The 20,892-nt window shown below is 42.6% G+C and overlaps 1 protein-coding gene across 1 annotated transcript in view; it reads right to left on the minus strand.

Moving 5' to 3' along the window:
- Nucleotides 1-17,684: 17,684 nt before the first annotated feature.
- LOC136620022 (regulator of G-protein signaling 8-like) overlaps nucleotides 17,685-20,892 on the minus strand; it is a 39,336-nt gene continuing 36,128 nt past the window's right edge. Inside the window, exon 5 of the mRNA XM_066594751.1 lies at nucleotides 17,685-17,867. Coding sequence (XP_066450848.1) covers nucleotides 17,685-17,867 — 183 coding nt within the window. The remainder of the gene's footprint in view (nucleotides 17,868-20,892) is intronic.

Genomic DNA, 20,892 nt, shown 5'->3' on the forward strand with positions numbered 1-20,892 from the left:
GTTTCAGGGGGTACAGAGGTAGCAATTGCACCCAGGTCTTGGTGCATGAGGGGGCTCAAAGGCTCCACTGACCTATAATAAGACACCAGTTATTTTAAATAGCACATGGTAGCTATGGGACCCCATGGGATTTTGTCTTGTGGCCCTGGAACTTCAATGAATACCTTCTATTGCCATGTAACGTACAACCACCAACCACAGCAATATATGACTAAATCCATGTTTTTGCACTTGATTTTTATTACTTTTCTTTCGGTGAGTGTTGTTAACACATGGCCTCCTGTACCTGTGAATGTATTCTCGTGAGGCGGGCACGGCTTTACAGTTCACTTATGTAAAACAATTTCCCCAGACCAGGAAAACTCTAATTAATTAGGGATGTAGCACTCTGATTCATATTGTAATTAGGTAACACTCGGAGATGATTTTCAGTAGTGGTTGTCACTTTTTTTTCAATTTGGCAAAATGGGAAAGTTTAAGGGCCTTTTTGACACATAATTATGGTTCACATACTAATTGAAAAATAATTCAATAATTGTGCGAAAATAAGTGATAATTGATAGCATTTTGTTTTCTTAGAACTTGGAGGCCAGGAGGGAATTGGTACCAGTGCAATGATGAGCAGGTCTCTCTGAGGTATCACAATGACCCGGCCCCTGTGATTTGTGTAGATCCAGTAGCCCCAATGTCTACGGAAGCCCACGGCGGAATCCGACCCTGCCCGCGGCCGAGGGCACTGCTTACCCATCCGAGTCTTCTGCGTGCCAGTCCATGTCTTGTATTTTCTTCACCGTGGGTGTGTGTGTGGAAGCAGCCACCGGAATGCCGCCACACATGCACAGTGGAGTTTTTTTTTTTTTAACTCCAGCTTTCCTGTGGGATCCGCGGCCCATCTACAGTGTCAGCTGCGGGCAGGCTGCGGATCGGACAGCTTTCATTGACTTCAATGGAAGCTGTCCGTGCCCGTAATTCAAATCCACACTGGACATTGGGCCTTACAGCTGCATACCTTGCATAGAACCATTGGTTGCAGGAGTGCTGCAGGATCATATGGAACACTGGTAGAGATGAGCGAGCATACTCGATGAGGCAAACTACTCAAGCAAGTAGTGCCTTATTCGAGTACCTGCCCGCTCATCTCAAAAGATTCGGGTCCCGGCGGGGGGCAGGGAGCGGCGGGGGAGAGCGGGGAGGAACGGAGGGGAGATCTCTCTCTCACTCTCTCCCCCCCCCTGCTCCCCCTTGCTCACCGCCGCAATTCACCTGTCAGCCGCACCGGCAGCCGAATCTTTAGAGACGAGTGGGCAGGTACTCGAATAAGGCACTACTCGCTCGAGTAGTTTGCCTTATCGAGTATGCTCGCTCATCTCTAGACACCGGTATAGAACGCTTCTGAATAACACAATCTCTTATAGTTCTTTTGATGGCAGCAAAATACACTATAGTGGGCACTTCAATGCAGCACTCATACCGGTCACTTGAGACTGTTTTTTTCACTTTCATGCTTGGCTATCTCTTTCCTTTTGCAATTGACCACTCACCGACCCTTCATGAAATCCTTGATAGCATACGGTACATGCTTCGGCCAAAGAATGTTCTCTCCTCACGCAGCCTCTCTCTCTTTCACAAAGTTCTTTTTTGTTCTCCATTCTTTAACAGGTCTCTCGTTATCTTAGTTACACATAGGAACACCCTCCTTTTTGCTCTCCTTGTGTCTTCCTCTCACAGCTACACCCTACATCACCACACCACATTCCCTCATCACCCTCCGAATGTTGCTGCCAGCACATTCAATATTCTCTTAAAGCAAGAGAACATTTATTTATGACAGTCACCAAACCCCTCTACATCTCAAAAGTCCCCAAATGAGGAAAGGCAGGGTGGCTTTAAAAGGGTTATCCAGAGTTACAAACATGTAGGCCATCAATATAATATTAGTGGGGGTCCAACTTTTGGAAGCCATGCCAATTAGCCTATTGAAGGATCAGCGGTAGGGATGAGCGAACGTGTCCGTTACGGACACATCCGCACCCGGACACCGGCTTTGCCGAACACTGCAGTGTTCGCGCGTAAGTGTCCGGGTGCCGCCGGGGGGCGGGGAGATGCGCGGCGGCGCGGGCGGCAGTAGCGGGGAACAGGGGGGAGCCCTCTCTCTCTCCCTCTCCCCCCCACTCCCCGCCGCACCCCCCCGCGCTGCCACGGCGGCCCCCGAACTTTTTCGCCCGAACACTGAAGTGTTCGCAAAGTTCGGTGTTCGGGCGAAAAAGGGGCGGAGCCGAACGTGTTCGCTCATCTCTAATCAGCGGTGTTCTAGCTGGACGACTGTGTCCCCTTCTCAGCTCCATACTTTTAGTAGTGGCTATAGCTGATATTACAGCTCAGATAGACACAGTCTCATTCCGGTGAATGAGTCTGAGCTGAGATACCAGATATAGCCACTACCAAAGTATGGAGCTGTGCTTGCTAAATATTGAAGGGGTCTCAGTGGAGGAACGTAACCCTTCCAATCTGCTGATCACGAGGTTGCTTAGAGTTGGACTCCCATTGATTTGATATACTGTAGATCAGGGGTCCCCAACTCCAGTGCTCAGGGACCACCAACAGGTCACGTTTTCAGGATATCCTATAGTAAGAACACTTGTGGCAATGTCTGAGGCACCAACAATAATTACATCACCTGTGCAACACTGAGGAAATCCTGAAAACATGACCTGTTGGCGGTCCCTGAGGACTGGAGTTGGGGAACACTGCTGTAGATGGCCTGAGGATTGGCCATCAAATTTGTAGTCCCGGTGAACCGCTTTAATTTCAGTTCATGAAGGGGCTACCATCAAAGCCATGTACACATACCAGTAAGGGCTTAGTCAGATGGGCATTTGTTTATGCGCACATAAAGTGCGCTGTCGCTATCCCCAGCTGCGGCTGTGACAGCTGCAGCAGCGAATTCCTTGGATGTGCAACCCCTGGATGCGGTCACTTCCAGGGGTTTCACTTCGTGGTCAATGGGGCCGCCTGCTGAAAGCACTTCAGAGCAGTTCAGGAGAAGGAGTTGCTGGACGCGTCTGAGCCCTGGCAGCGACGGAGAGGTGAATATGAATGATTTTCAGGGAAGGGCTTATATTTGAAGCACTTACCCGAAAATCACTGCAGGGCTTGCCGGCAGCCCATTGCTTTCAATGGGGCTGCAGAAGTGCCAGCCCCATTGAAAGCAATGGGAGAACATCACGCTCCCGTGCCACAGCTGTCACAGCTGTGCCAGAGGATCGCGATCTTCACTGCATGTTCTCAATGGGATCAGTGCTGCTGCCGCTGGCCCCAATGACCACAAGGTGAAACCCCTGGATGTGACAGCATCCAGGGGTTTCACATCCAAAAAATCCGGAATGCCGCAGTTACTTGCATTTTTAAATCTGCTGCTCTATATTTACCGCTGCACATTTTTGGGCGCAGGTAAAAAACGGGCATGTGACCGCTGTCATTGAAAAACATTCATTCTAATAGATGTGTATCACAAACACAAGTAAAATGCCCATCTGACTCAGACCTTAGGTGGCATACCGAGTGCTTATTGGTTCTGTATCACGGACTCGTATGCCCGATGTGTTCTTTCTGCGTGGTAGTACAGTGAGGCACCATATTCTCCCCTAAAAGCAATACTTCAAACAGAGAAGACCACCATAATCCAGCGTACATTGGAGTATACCGCAATGTGTTTTATGAAATCAAACTGAGGTGAAGTATGGGCCCATAGCAGTCTTACACGATTCATTTAACAATGTGTATGGGCCTTTATAGACTTTCATAAAAACTTCAAAATTTGCAAAAGCTAAAATAAAAAGGAACTTGCAGTCTGATACATGTTTTTATTGTTTTTATTATATTTTTTTTACAAAAATGGTTGACCAGAAAATAAGAAATGTGTGAGGCATGCAGAAAATGGAAGTCAGGGAGTCAGTCATATGCCATTTACAGTATTCCTGTATAGATTTCTGATTGTTCATCTCATACATGTAAAGAAAAGGCCATAATTCAAGTAAAGTGAATACATCAGTAGAGACGTGTGGATTCAACATGTAACATTACATACAATATACCGGAGTTCCCTTATACAGGGGGAAAAATGGATTCCACTGCATTGAAGCTACCGATAGACATTAGATATTTGTTGGCTACATGATGGTATATCCTTGTTTTTCCTGTTACAAGAAGTGGTAGAAGTGTTTGATATCCCATTCACAATAGTAATTACATGCAGGTTTGACTGAACCGAACATGCATGTTACTGTAGGTACTGGTCATTCTAATTTGTGAGTTAAGTAAGTGTCCTTTATTCACACGGGGTATCCAACACAATTCACATGAACTCCGCATCCCATCTGTAGTGAATCAATTACGGTGCTTTCCAGCAATGACAGGGTCATGTGACCACTGCAGCCAATCACTGGCTGTAGCGGGTCACCACTTTGGTGATAAGATGCAGTGCTCACCTGTTACTGTGTGGAGATGTCATTGCTACTGAAAAGCCATTTATAGAAAAGTAGTACCCCCTGAATATTTCATTGGCTATATCACTAACTAATTGTAGGACGAAAACATAACTTTTATTTCTTTTATATTAACCCTTTCCAATTCAATTTGTATCCTGGTTTTCCTAGGGGGCTTACTCTTTTTCTGCCGTTATACAACGGCACTATCTGCTGGCTAAAGCCAGTACTGCAGGAGGTGACATGTTGGATAGGCTCCGACAGCAAAGAGGCTGCCAATATACAGTAAGAGAACCCCGAGGGGCATCTTCCAACCTCGGAGCTGTACAGCCTTAAATCTTAATGTCTTAAGACGTCAGACAGTGGATTGGAAAGGGTTAAAATTATATACTCAATTGAGATATTTCCATAAAAGATGCACACTAAAAACTGGGCGGCTATATACTTTGTTACATTTTTTAATTTCACTATCAACAAAGTATCTTAATCACCTGCTGCAGCATAACTGTAGGTCAAGAAGGGTATAGTTTCTCCTTAAGGAGAGCACCTAGGAGGTGTGAGGAGACTTACAAGGCCATCCATGCTCCTTTGGGTACTATGCAAATTGAAGATGGAACAATATCTCTGCAGCGCCACCTACTGGAAGGCAGCATTCCTGCAAGTCAATGTCAGACTCTTTAGAGTCTATATAACAATGACTGGGAACTGTGCACAATGCCAAAATAACCATACGCAGACAGCTGTTTCGGGGTGACTGTCCCTCATCAGTGTACAGTAGGTTTCTATAGGGACACTGACTCCTCTCAATGTCATTGTCTAGTAATTACTCTGCTAATTTAGGATACAAACAGTGCTCTAGATAGATTGTGTTTAAACCCTTTCTCATAAATGCCCCAAATATCTTGAGGCATTAAAGATATCCTCTCTAGTCCTCACAAATTGGCACTTCTAGGACGAATCAAAGCAATTTCCTGACAAACAACATTATGAGTACCACAATGGCCAGCTCTAGTCTGTAAAAACCTTTCTACAGACTTACCGCCTTTTCATATGGGATAGAGGAATAAAGGGCCTCTACATGCAGACTCCCCTTGAAGTTAGTGAAATGAAACACAAAGTATATGGTGGCCCAGTTTTTAATATGCATCATTTATGTAAATATCTGAATAGTTTTTTATAATTTTAATATAAATGAAATAAAAATTATGTTTTAGGCTGGCAATTAGTCAGTGGTGCAGCAGGAAACAGAGAGCGGCGGATGACCAGGCACTGTCAGAACAGTAAAATGAGAGATTAGGTGGGTTGAGTAAGCATTTTTATAGTTTTACATCATGTTGAGCAGCTTTCAAAAAATATTATAGCAGAATATCCCTTTTAAATGAATAACTCCATCCACTAGGGGGAGCTCCAGAGCTTACTGCATACTGATTAATTCTCAAGTAGTGTTAGGCAAGCCATACCATTAGAACCCTATTTCAGGATAACCTGAACTAAGATTTTAGCAAAGTTTTACCCAAAGCAGGGTCCTACTAGTTTAGGTTCACTCAACATTAGTTCTGAACACCGGTGTATAACACAGTCTAAGAGGCATAAAAGCCCTATATACTACTCTCCGGGTATTATACAAGGCTTGTATGGCTCTTAGACAGTGTTATATACCAGTTTTAGGGGTTTTAATAAACTTCCGATTTGGTTCAAACTAATATGGACTGAATCAAAGTTTTTACAAAAGTTCAGCAAACCCACTACACAAAACTTTTTTGCTAATCTCACCCTGCTGGCTGCCACATCCAGGCACCAAGTTGTGGCCCAGGTTTTACACAAATAGTAAGCACCCTGTGCTACGCTGTCCGCATACCTGCCATAAAAGTGAATGGGTGTTACTTAAAGGGGTATTCCAGTGATCCCAACTGAAATTTGTATATGCTTCATAAGGCAATAAGATGTAATTTTGTAATACGATGTTACAACTTGTTTTTACAACGCTGCAGAGATATTGCTTTACCTGTGGTCTCCAATGGCTGTGACCTGTAGGCTTCGCTGTTTTTTACTGATCAGGCATTCTCCGTGCCTTCAAATTGCACAGTTTGTACAGTTGTGAATACGCACTTGTCAGTAACTGGCAGTAGGGCATTGTGGGAGATGCAGTTTTGGCAGATGTCATTTTGAATAGCAATGCAGAAATCTGATGCTAACTGGAAACCAGCAATGGTGCAGGTTAGCAAAAAAAACTGGAGTTCAGTTTGATTACTTAGATGGACTTTTGGAATAATGACAATAAGTGGAAATGATAGAGAAATTTTAAAAATGTTGCCCAGTCTCCGGAATACCCCTTTAAACAGCGTAACACAGATAGCTACATTGTTTCTACATGTTGCAAGTTACACAAACACCCCGGCTTGTGACCGTCTCAATAATGGACATTCACTTTCACTATTTTTTGTCCAACAATTATTTAATGTCCATAATTACCCTACAAGAAAAAAAAACTTTTTTGTTACTGTCAGTATAAGGTTCCTTGTTGGGAACCAGATAGTAAATGTATTTCTTGCACTCGGGCCTAACAACACTTATTGCCAATTATTCTCTATTTTATCATCTCTATCCAAGAAGAATGATGGAACGCTGATAGACAAAACATGGCTGCTAACGTCTGTGTGCAGCAGATGAGCGTGGTCATAATACAGGAGATATTCGCATCTAGCTGAAGCTTTCAGTAGTTAGATAAACTAGCATAGACACAGAAACATAGTAATTTTTACTCAACCGACATGGAAAGCTCTTAATTGATTGGCAAAGGCGAATCATAGAAAAGAGCATTCTCCAAGACACCACAGTCCGATTAGCAATACGATTTCCAGTAAAAACCGTAACTTGATTGCCCCATGTGAGTAGACCCTCAAAGAGAACTTGTCAGGTCCTATAAGCCCCAGAAGCCAAGCTTATGGGCACGTAAAACCTGACATAATGGGAGCACCATGTTTATGCGCTTGCACACGAAGGAATCTGCTCAATGGAACTAGCTCCGTCTTTGCAGGCAGAGAGGCGTTGAGTATACAAATCACTCCCCGAACACAGTGCCCCCCCCCCGATGAGCCCGTAGATTATGGGATTTATAGGACCTAACAGGTTCCCAATTCCAGTACATTTGACTTTTGGTTATATATATATTTATACATATATATATATACATATATATATATATATATATATATATATATATATATATATATCCAAAATAGAATGTTATCTAATGTTACTTTATTATTGAAGGTTTTTTTTTCACTCTCGAATATACATTTTTGGACTCCTTTTTCATACAAGACTTTTTGATAAAGCCCAATTTTGTTTGTTTTGCAGTCACAGATATGATAACGTTCATTTGTGGTGTTTTTCACAAGCCGAAAATAGAAACGTCTGTTAAAACTGAAACTAAAAAAAAATATGATATGATGTAGGTGGATTTTTCCAGTCTGGTTAGTCATGGTTTCCATTGTTCACACACTAGTTCCAAGCTGAAGACAAGGTTACGGAAGTGTGTGGGTTTACTCGTCACTACACATCGAAGACTGATATACAATAAATTCACAAGTATAGGCCTATTATAGCACATGTAGATCACTCTACGGTATGTTTGGAGAGGAAGTGATGCATTTTATATACTTTATACAGTGTATGGAGACTAATATGGAATTGGTAGAGAAGGTGCCATTCTTTCTATGGATATTGTTCGCGAGTGGAGATAAAAAGGAAATACCAGTTGACGTTCCATCGCTTTGTAATATACTAAGACTACACCAGGCGGTACGGACAGGGAATCACTTCACAGGGCACTAGACAAGTTGCTATGGTTGCAGATATAACACACCAGTGAGCAAAGTTGAAAATGGATGTTGACAGCAGAAAATGTCCAAATGAAGTCGAAAGATCCTAGGACTAGTCATAGAGCAAGACGATTGGAGAGCAATGCAACAGTTAATACGAAAGGAAGAGTTTCACATACCAAGGAAGATTGCACAACCCTGTAAGTGGCACCTTTAGCAATCTCTCCCAGGCTGCTGTATGTTACTCATATACTCTCCTCCTTCTGTGGTTCTTTTATATAAGCAGCAGGTGCCAAAAGGGAAATAATATCCGACATGACATTTCCTCTTCGAGAAACAGATGTCTTTACACGAGGGACATGACATCCTTTGGAAGATCTGGATCATACCCAACTTAAACCAGTTAAGCTGGTCATTTTTAAACATGAAGTTAGTGACAAAACGTTACATAGTAACAAAAGTTTACAACAAACGTTATGGCAGCCTCGGACATGGCCAACTTGGACTTCACATATTGCCAATAGAATAGGAACATGCGATGTACTGGACAACAATGGATTGTATTTATACCATGGTCCAGTAGCAAGACTGAAATAATATATTTAAAGTGGGTTTATTGGATGCTATACTCATATTATGAGCCCCCAATGCAAAATTTGTACCAGGACCCAAACCATCACATGCCATTACTAGCACCACTGCCATATAATTCCTGAAGGATAACTTGAAGAACCTAGGCTCTAATGCACAATCTGTAATCCATCATTTACAGTACTCGTCTTGTTGGAGATGGCTGAGAGCTTGTAAATGGTTATCTCTGGCAGTCCCATAGAAACAAATGGAGTGGTAGTGCACTTGCATGATAAGTGCTTCATTCATCCAAATAAGGAAAATTTGCATATTACCCAGAGGAGTATGGATGGCCATATAGGTCTCCTCCATCACCTTCTTGGTGCTCTCCCCAAGGAGTGATGATACCCTTCCTGACTCTCATTTATCCAAGACACTCGGGACCCCCGTTCTTGTGATCGGCTGGTTCCAGTATCAAACTCCCACAATCAGATACTTATTCCCTATTCTGTTGATAAGGAATACGTTCTTTTCATGGGACAACCCCTTTAGGCAATTCCATTAGATATAGTAAAGGGAACCTACACTTTAAAGATCGCCATAATGTATTTAACACATTTCCAACTAAAGAGGTTGTATAAGTGTAGAAAACATGGCTGCTTTCTTCCAGAAACAGTGCCACTATTGCCAATAAGTCTGTGCCTGGCATTGTAATTCAGCCCAGAGGGCTAAGTAGCAATACCAGACATAGCCCATGCATAAGGGTGGCACTGCTGCTAGAAGAAAGCAGCTATGTTTTTCAATTCTCATGCAACTCCTTAATTGCAAGGGCGCTGTGGTAAAATTGAAGTTCACTTGAATATATAATAGTGTAGAAAATTCAAACTCGGATTAGAATGTTACTTGAATTCTGCGTTTTGCATGTAGTTTTCAGATACAGGATTTGTGCTTTCAGTGCCTAAAGTATATACAGTGCATGTGACTATTAGGATGCCATATAATTCTTGCAGATCTTCTCTGTGAACACTACAAGCAGATCTCAGAGTCTCTTTTGTGTAAAAGATCTAAAGTTGACATTTGGCATAATGCATTGTGATAGAACGCTGTTTATCTGAGGTTTTCTTCAGCTCCGCGGGTAGACCCAGAGCACGATGTCACGTTTATATGCCTAAAAACCTGAAGATGTATTCTGGTTAACATCAGGAGACCTTGTTGTACTGAAAAACATGCTGCTACCCTTTTCAATACAATTGGAAACCACAAAAACCTATAAATGTTTAGGTATACATTTTTTAGTAATGGAAGTCAATGGATGACAGATCAAAACATACGGGTATATGTTGGCATAATCTTGCACAATATATGTTTGGATCTGTCGGAAGCAAAAAAAGGGAAAAATGCTATTCTTCCCTTTAAAAAAAAAAAAAGTGTATTTTTGATATAGGAGGTGAATCTCAAGGAAGTAACTCCGATCTGGGAAAATACGTTCTACATACATCAACAAGAGAAGGTCCGTCTTAGTTATGGTTGCCCAGCTTCATTTTAAGAAGGGATTGTCCAGATAGGACAATCTGCATAGCTATGGCATATCCAACCTAGATTAATAGTACAGAGTGCATTACAATTAGGGAAGAAGAGGAATGGTGGACATACAGATTAGATGAATGTTGGCCAAACCTATCCATATCTGTGGGACCGGCCAACCATCTAATGTATATGGGAGTGTTCCGACTCCTCAATGCCAACAGATGTTGGGGAAGCAGGATTGGCCATCGTGGGTTTCAACATGCACAATCCTTTGTTCTCACGAGAGATAAGCTACCACCAAAGGTGTCGGTAAGTAGTTTATTCTCCTCTCATTACTGAGAACGCGGGCAGGCTTGGCTGAGCCAAGTGTCCATGTGTATGGGAAGGTCGAGAAGGATAATTATCGGCTGAATGAGTGTGTATAACAACCTTAGGCCAAGTATAGTTCATATTATAGCTGGCCTTTGATAATGGAATATCGTATCTTGCTCCTTTAGCATGCATTCATACATGACGGATTTCGGTGCAGATCTGCACTAATATCTGCAGCATATTTTCTTGATTTGGGTATTTGGCGCAGATTTTGATGCATATCCAAAGCAAAGTTCACCCTTTCAATTGAAGCAGTGACGTCTACTGCGAATCCACATCTAAATTCTTATCAAAGTATGCACAAATGCTGCTGATTTGACTTGGAATTTGGGGCTGATTTCCTGCTGTGAAAATCAGCGCCAAATTTGTTATGTATGAACAAACTCTTAGCGCTCATTCACACGGGTGTATCCATAAAAAACACGCAACAGTTTTAACTGTGTGGGCACATTACTTGCGTCTTTGCTGTAAGGGCGTAAACATATGGACGTCTTTTTCGCCCCCTATATGGTTTTGATAATCATGGCCGTATAAGGCCCAATGTCTACGGGTGGATCGGATTCCTCATGCGGGAGCCCATGCTTCCCTATATGCGGCTTGATTCGCAGATCTTCCGCGTGGGTGACCCATGCGGATTCGGCAAATCAGATCCGCCCATAGACTTTGGGCTTAAGGGGACAAAACAAAACCACTGATCTCGATAGGAGTACAACGGTTCGTTTTCACTGCTGGGATACCTCAGGCATGAATACCATGGCCAAGAAAGTATAGAACAAGCCATATCTTCCCCGCACATAGTGAACACATGGTGCGGGAGGGATCGGGCAGCCGCTATCTTCCTGTCTCTTTTTTTCAAACTCCTGCACTATGGCGCTGAGTTTGAACTGCCGTCGAGGGAGAGAAAATCTACGCTCTGTACTGCCAAGCGTAGTTGGACCCACGGCACTGTGTTTTAGCTCTCAATGGGAGGCTTTTACATCCTTGTTGCAACCGTGTGTCATCCATTTTTCATGAACACAAAGAAGGTCCAAGTGATGTCAGCATTGTCACGAACCTGGCCATGCAAAAAGAACCAACACAGTGAACATGGATGCTAATGCGTATTCGCTATGTTTTTTTTTATGCCCCTATATACATACGTTAATGGGCGGTTTTGGTCCATGAATACAGACCAAAATTGGACATGCTGCACTTTTTTTATTTTGCTTTTTAAGAGCAACATCGGTCCATGTAAAAAACACATGTCTGAATACACCAATTTAAGTCAATGTGCTGCTGGTATTCAGTCCATTAACAATACGGACTGAATATGGACAGACAATACACCAATGTGAATGCGCCCTTTGTTGTCATAGATGATGGACGAGCAGTGTGCCGCACATTTATGGAGCAGCTGTCATTGGAATAATCCCAGGTTGTTACATTGCTGTGGTAGCACCGCAAGCTGCCAATGTTATCCTAGTGATGCCTCTGGATAGGGCTATACACAACAAGTGAGTGGGAGCCAGGAAAGTGCACAATGTCTTTCCTGGCATTTACAGCCTTGTCTGGAATCCATCTTGTGTTGCAATTATTGTCAACGGTAGAAGCCGTTTTGCGATCATCCCTGCCAGTCCCAGCAATTCATCAACAACCGCAGCCGGATCATAATATGTCTTCTGGGAAAACATACATCAACGGAAAGGTTGTCCAGGTCCAACATACGGTCAGCTAACTCTGCAAATATTTACTTTTGCTTTTTTTTAAGCAATCTTTGCATCTAAAATAGGAAATTAAGCTATTGCAAATATATGTATACAGCTCCTATGTGTTTCCATGGTTACAGAGTACAAACAAACTCTATGTAGTCTCAACCTGCAGTCATTTTCCCTTCCTTATCCGTCTTCTACTATGTCTCATTCACTCCTGCATGAAGGCCTCTGGTGTGATTTCTGTTGATCACCTCCATCCTCAGACCAGATCAATGAATATACCAGAACAGCCAGCAACGGCACATGGTAGACTTAAACAGCATCAGGGGAACCCAATTGACTATTATGGGGTCGGTGCAGGTTAGGGCATGTCGGACAAAATTTTTCCTGACATGCTGCATTATTTTCTCCATGATTTTGTGTTGGATCTGCACCGGAGACTCTGAATGGAGCCTCCACCATGGATGTGCGGGGGGCATAAGTAGGAAATAGAGGACAGTTAGAATGGAGTAAGACTGCAGGATCAAAGTCTACCAAGTTTGTTTGTAGCTTTCCCTGATCTCTTCTTTTTGACTAGACACACATGATACGCTTTGCATGTCTGCACTTTGATTGAAAATGAGAAGATGGAACAATGCCTCTACAGCGCCGCCTATTGGAAGACAGCATTCCTGCAAGTCAGTGGCAGACCCTGTAATCGGCCTTGTAACACCGACTAGAAAAAAATAAACATAATAATAAAAAATAAACACTTTATCTTTGTGTTTAAGCTGACCGCCCGAGTAATCTGTGACATTGTTTGCACGTTCGGTCAGGCGAATGATTATCACTATGTATGAAAATACACTTATTATCCCATCAGACGTAATTCTTGGGGTTGCTCCACTTATCTCTGCACTTTTCTCGAATCTTGTTAATCGGTTTGTTGAGCAGCTGCTGTCAGCCTATATAAAGAGGCCCTTAGGGAATGGAGAAAGATTCGGAAGGGGATACAAGGTGACAATTGGCCACATTCTGCTGTAACTGTGATGCTAAATAATGTTTGCTAATGGAAAAAAGTTGCAGACCGGTGCTGTACTTATAAGAGCGCAAGTCACATAGTCAAGACTATATGGGTCTGCATTATAGAAATCAGGACAGGGAGGTCAGATAATGTACCCCATGCCCAAGGAGAGATGAGTTCTGCATGGTTCTTGCCACTCTGTAGCAAAAGAGATGAAGCAACAAGGGCAGAGCCACCTCTTCCCACGAGCCCCATAACAGCCAAATGGTCAACAACTATGGCATGGTGGCCCTTGTCATAGATGGTCAGAAGACCACTTATCACCTTGAGTCTCATAAGGAAAGGCTGACATTGCATCACATTGATCCTGCATTTTGGCTGCCCAGTTGTCACCATATAACCTCTACCTAAAGCTTTCTTGTGGGATGCTTCATCCTTTTATCTTGTCAGGGATCGAGTGATACAAGTTAAATCTAATTGAGACCTCAGCATATCAAATAAGCCTAATACTGTTCATGCTGGTTAGTGACGAAAGTAATGATTGTCTCCACTGTAGTGTCTTTATCATTCTCTTACAAGATATCCAGAGTTCATTTTTGTGCCACAATAAAGGACATGTCCAATAGTAAGGACACCAAGAGGGGCACATTAGGCCGCATTCACACTTTTTTTAATGCGATATGTTTTCTTCTGATTCGGAAGTAATCTAAATTGGTTAATAGATTGATCAAAATTTGACATCCGTTTACACCAATTTCTCTTAGTTTTTTTTATTTGCCACTTAACCCCAAAAGTTAATAAAAATTTGATCATTGTGGATCTTGTAAAAGAAACTCTTTTGGCACCATTTTGAGTCCCACAGAAAGAAATAGAATCTTGTAAAAAAAAATGTGAACACACCCTGGAATATTGTATATTGCACAAGCAGAATATGAGGTATATTCGTCCATTTACATTGTGCTTACTATATACAAACAGAAACGTAAAGGGTTGAATCACTACTATAAAAAACAACGGAGATGGAAGATGATGTTACTGGTGACCATACCATGTAAAGACAAGTAATAGTACTAAATTAAAGCATCCCGTACTTTAAAGTTTCCGTTGGTGCCATAAATTCCTACCCTACATTAAAATTCAGTCCTTGAACACTGATTTTAAAGCTTGTCACTTCTAGGATGGGACTGATTGTTTAAATATGTTTGAGGCATGGGATATATCCATAGAGGTCTATAAAGTATCTTATCTATGTGTATAAAAAGACGATGTCTTATCCAAGGACATGAAGGGATTGCATGCAATTACAAAAAAAGTCTATTGATCTCATTTACAACAGCTCAATGTTCGCAGATGACCTACACAGTATGGGGGCCTTTAAACGGATCCTTCATGATGCAGGAAGAACATTTGGGCATGTTGGATTCTCCTATGTTGCAAGCAGAGGCGGATTGGCTATAGACTTTACATGGAGAAGTCCCAGTAGGCCAGTTTGGTCATGGACCAGTCTGGTCAGGGAGGGCTAGCATGAGCATCTGGGTAGATGCCTGGACTCACTGCACTCTTTTAATTTAAACAACCCCCTCGGTTATATTTTTGGCATGCTAAAGAACTGAGCTGGTGCAATTGTGCACTGCGCTCGGCTCATCCGGGCCCAGAGAAACAAGCAAAGCAAGGATGACACCTCAAAGCTCAGATCCAGCATGAATTAATACTTGCATTGGCCCCCTCTGCTAGTAATTTGGACCCATCTACAACATGAGGCCACTTTTAGATTATTTTTCCAGGACTATTTTAAATTCCCAATCCGCCCCTGGTTGCCAGAGATAAGCAGGAGCCACATTTTGCAGCAGCTTATTCCTTTCTCTACTGACTATAAACATGCACACTAGTATGGGTGCAGTCAGGAGATAGCTATCTAATGTGTAGGGCAACTCATACTCTTAAGGTGCTGAACAGCTTCAGTAGCTTTCGGCCGAATGTTCTCACAGTCATCGGCTAATTCTCCTGATTCGCCATATACATGAACATTCAGCTGAACCTACATATATTTTCTATGGAAAGAGTGGAGAAAGCCACTGCCAAGCACCTCTGGCGGCAGCTTGTCTCCAGGAAAAACAAAAGAATCGGGCATTGATGTTAAATATGCCAAATCCTTCTTTCCTTCAACATCATCTGTTGAGGAGAGTCAGGAGGCCACCTTACGCATATGATAGTCAGCAGGTTTGGATTACTTCTCCATAACGCATGTTGAGACTTTTACCACTTAAGGATTTCTTAGTCTACGGGTACTTCTACATAGGACAACTGGTGGGCGCTTAAGTGCCCAACAGTCGTCCCAGCGATTATCACCCCTGTGCTTTCACACAGGAGGGATGATCGCTGAGTTAGTGGAGGAAGAGCGCACCGGAGATCTCTTCCGGCTGCCCGCCTCCATTCACAGTAAACAGGCAGTTGTTCATACTGTAGATGAATGACTGCCTGTTTACATGGGCTGACAGTTGCTTGGTTTTTAGTGCAAACTGAAAACCGAGCGACTCTGACAACTGAGCAATTCTTGCTCACTGGCCTTGTCAGGTCAGGTTTTTGCATAGACTGACAGTCATCCGTAATCGCTTGTTTGAGTTATTGCTCAGGCAACTGTCAGCCCACGTGAAAGTACCCTAAGAGCTGGATACAATTTGTTTCTTTGAATAAAAAAATGATTTTTATCATTATCATCTGTTATGAAATATTCTAGGGAGGCAAACCTTCTAATTCATGGAACTCAAAAGCTTTCTGGTGCGCCCTAACTGAATAATCCCATTCATTTCTCCGCTATGTCCCACCCAACATTTTTGTTATAGAGCCATCAGTTAAGACATCCGTTCTTCAAAGTGCTCAATAATTAGATAACATGGCTCTTCTCGCTAAATCCCTTAATCTCATTTCATAGAAATCTGAAAACTGTATTACACTATTGTACAATAATCTGCATATTACCATTTTCTTAGAAAAAAAAAAAACAAGACTCTGTATAGCATCCATGTGGAAAATGAGGTCTATCCAGAACACTGTGTAACTTATTATCCCCTATTGGAATAATAGAGGTTAACGCAGGATTGGCATTGGGGGAGAACATGGCACACAACATCAATGCACAAAGCATAAAACATCCCCTTCTATCCCCCATATTGCATCATTATATAGTTTCATCATAGGGATGAATTACAGCTGCGAAATGTATCACGCTGGCCACTAGTGCCGCTTTCTACCTTAGAGCCCAACTGCTGATATATTCCATAAATTACTTCTGTAGTTCTATTCCTTGGAAATCACACTTACACGATGAGTGATTTGCTAATTTAAGCACACCAAGCGATTAAAGCTAATTGATGATGACCTAACGGGAAAGCCTAGTTAATTACCCTCCATGTGATCATCTGTAACGTGAATCATCACTTGCATTCAAGTAACATTTTTGTAAAAGTGTTTTAACTTCCTACCGTTTCACCTTTTCGGAAGAACCAATATTTCCTCAGAATGCGAGGCTCCATTGTTCATGTTGAAGCCCTATTTGATTTGTCCAATCGCGCCTACCTCTACGGGATACTATAATCAAATGTAAGGAATGCACAAATTACAGATAGTGACACATTACTTAGGTTAACCCTTCCCAATCCACTGTATTGATATCTTCCTACATTCTGTTTGAAGCTTGTACAGCTCCAATGTCAGAAGACGTCCGACAGGGTATTCTTACCGTCTATTGCCAGCCACTCCGCTGTTGGAGCCTCTCTGACGCATACACACTGCAGATGGCACCGTTGTATAACAGCAAAAAGAGAAAGCCTTTTAGGAAACCCTCAATCCAAAATTGGATTGGAAAGGGTTAATAGAATAAATTAGAACGGACAAATTGAGATCATATTTAACGTGGTGATTTAAGACCTTTCCTTCTGTATCCGAGCTTCCCATCTTTGTCATTACTTGATCTTCTCTTCAGCTTGTACTTTGTAGGGTAGATGACTTTTTGTTCGAAACATCCACAGATAACTTAAGGATAGCCAGATGATGATGATGATGATGAAGATGAGATATGTCGCATTGGCAGTGAAGATGCTGCATTGTCTCAAGCAGTCATAACTGAATCATCTCAGTCTTCCTGGCCATAGTGCAAGATGGTCCTTCTTGGGATGGACAAGTGACAATTGTGTCTCTGTAGCCACTCATATGACTAACAAGGGCTCTTCTGAGTGTGGCTGAGGAGGTCATTATAAATCTGTGAGCGTAGAAACCTTGGGTAGGAATCTCTTTCCATTAGGCTGCGCACTCTCAGTTGGGCAAGGTCGAAACAAGCCAATGTTGGGTGCGCAAGGTTGCGTTTGGTCATTTCTCTGGTTGGATAATCAATGTTAACCTTTTGGACAACAAGGAAACATAAAAGTATACGGCGTGAATTTAATCCTGTTTTAATTATCAACTAGTATGAGGTCATTCTAGAGGTATTTCTATAGAACCAATTATAGACTCTAATGACCTCATGCGGCTGATAGACTCATGACGGGTGTTGCAGATACAGGAAATTGGTGATGTTTAGTGCCACACCTAAAGGTGTGAAGAATTATTTATAGCTAATGCTATGTAGCAATCATGTTTTTGAATCCGTCTATCATCGATGCTCACTGTTATGTATCTATAAAGTGGGGACTGTAGAGGACGTACGGTATCATTACTTTAAGGAAGTTTGTCATCACTGTTTAAGCTCATAAACCAGTCCTAATTCTAGGTTGGTGCTACGAAGACAAATGTAAACAGGAACTTCTTTTAGCTTCATATTACTACTAGCATACTCGTTAAGGACAATTACTCGATCGAGCATTGTCCTTAGCGAGTATCTCCCCGCTCGGAAGAAAAAGTTCGGCTGCCGGGGCGGGTGACAGGTGAGTTGCGGCCATGAGCAGGGGAGAGAGAGGCAGAGAGAGATCTCCGCTCCGTTCCTCCCCGCTCTCCCCAGCCGCTCCCTGCCCGCCACCGGCAGCCGAATCTTTGCTCCTGAGCGGGCAGGTACTCGCTAAGGGCAATGCTCGCTCGTCTCTAATTACTACCATACCATAGAAATTGCAGTTTTCACGCTGCACAAACCGTACGTTGGTGTCTTGCAAACCATTTGTTTACAATGGTCCTGGTTTGTCCTCTCATTCCTTTCAAAGCCCCCCCTTTCCTGCCCCATGACATACATGTATGTTAGGGGACGGGGAAGCAGTTAGCGTGAAATGCCATAAATGTGCAGCATGTAACTAGTATGAGCTCAGTACAATCTAGCTGGTTCCCGCTGCGGATGTCATAGCAAGGGTATCGCTGCAACGGCGGGGATTGGAGAGGACACTGATCTCTGTCATTCACCTCCTACATGCCACAATCAATGTTGATTATGGCATGTAGGCAATTAACAGAGAAAGAGAGCTTCCTCTGTGACATCATCAGTTCCCTGCCATTCAGCTGTGGAGGGCCACTGAGGTTGCCATGAAAAACAAACATCTGACCGTGTCTGATGTAGCTTACATTGGCAAAGATAAAAGATTTTACATTGGAGTACTGAAGTACTGTACTGCATTATCTGAGTGATCACAGGATTGCAGGTTCAAGTCCCCAATAGGGACATGGAAAAAGGTAAATAAATACAAATAGTAAAAAAAATACCCAGGAAGGAAAAATAAAAAATCACACACACTTTTGAAGATTTAAAAAAAAAAAAAAAAACATAAAAAAAAGACAATGGCAGAATTGATGTGTCGGTATAGATTTCTCTAACAACACATGCATGCACCTGGCCCTGGATGTCTGGTGCAAGCACAGTTAGGGCTTATTCATACGGCCATATGCATAAAACGCTGCGTGAGCCATGCAGCGCTTTACCGCTGCAGAGGGCGATGGTGAGCCGGGTACCATTGCATGTGGCAGCAATAGTGCACTGCGCATGACAGCATATCTCACACACGCTGTCAAGCGTAGTGGGACTTGTTTCTTTTTTTCTAATTCACTGCTTTGTATCATACCGACGTTACACATGAAACATGTATTTCGTATGGACAGGTCTGCATATGCTACCCACAGAGAACAGTAGGGCTGTTCGTGCATGATACATGGTGAAATAGAGCACACTGCAATCTTTTCTACTCGCGTATCTACATGCAATGTATATACGCTAATATAAATGAATCAATGTAAGTCAATGTAGTTTCATTGACTCCCTTCACCACGTACTATGCGGGCGTGCATCACATGTGTAATACGCATTAAAATCATGGCTGCGTGAATGAGCCCTTAGGGGTTTTGGAGGACCAGTCGGTGCATGCAGTGGAAAATTGGTGATTGGCATGGCAGCACTATGAAGTGTATGCTTGCACTCAGGGGCATAACTATAGAGGATGCAGGGGATGCTGTTGTACCAGGGCCCAGGAGCCTTAGGGGGGCCCATAAGGCCTCTCTTCTCCATATAGGGAGCCCAGTACTATGAATAAAGCATTATAGTTGGGGGCCCTGGTACAGGTTTTGCATTGGGGCCCAGAAGCTTCAAGTTATACCTCTGTGTAGCATGGTTTAGGTATGGGTACGGGTGCAGATACAGATAGAGGGGTGGGGGCAGCTCACCTTTTGCATCAGGGCCCCTGAGCCTTTAGTTACGCCCCTGCTTGCACTTGTCCTCTTAGCACCAACTAAAAGTTCACAGGCTTAAAATGTGATGGCAGGCTTCCTTTAAGGGGCCAGTAAACATTAAGTGAGCAGTTCATAAACATGCTGATTGTTAAACAAGCTCCATTATGATTACACATGCGGATATTTGTGAAGGTTCTCAGAACTAAAAATACGGGGTTGCCTGAGATTAGAAAAAAATTATTTTTTTCCCCCTGAAACAGTGCCACTCTTTTCCCCAGGCTGTGCCTGGTATTGCATTTCATTGATATTCACTAAAATGGAGCTGCAGGACCAAACACAAGTTATGGACAAGAGTGGGGCTGCTTCCGGAAAAATACACTTTCCCACATGCTTCTGGGTAACATAATTATTTTGAGAGTGCGCATGATAAAGCCAAGTATTTTGTGACGTCTCCTTTTACTGGAGCAGAACAGAGGGTCTCTTCATTAAAGTTTACTCTGCCCTTTTTTAAAGTTTACTGTAGTTATTGCTATGACTTTGAGTCCAGGCTCTGAAGACGTTTCAAAGCATTATTTGACCACAATTCTGGGCATGTCACTCTTATCCAGTGGACCGTAATGGAATTTGCTGAAGCTGGTATAATTTATATAATATATTCATCACTCATGTTTTACATTATCAGTTTCAGAAAAACTAAATCTGCGGACCACTAAGCTTCCGTAGATGAAGTTATGCAAATTAAGTTACATGAATCAATTCATTATTTTCTCCAACATTTTTTTTAG

Source organism: Eleutherodactylus coqui, chromosome 3 (assembly GCF_035609145.1).
Source record: "Eleutherodactylus coqui strain aEleCoq1 chromosome 3, aEleCoq1.hap1, whole genome shotgun sequence".
In the NCBI taxonomy this organism is placed as follows: Eukaryota; Metazoa; Chordata; class Amphibia; order Anura; family Eleutherodactylidae; genus Eleutherodactylus; species Eleutherodactylus coqui.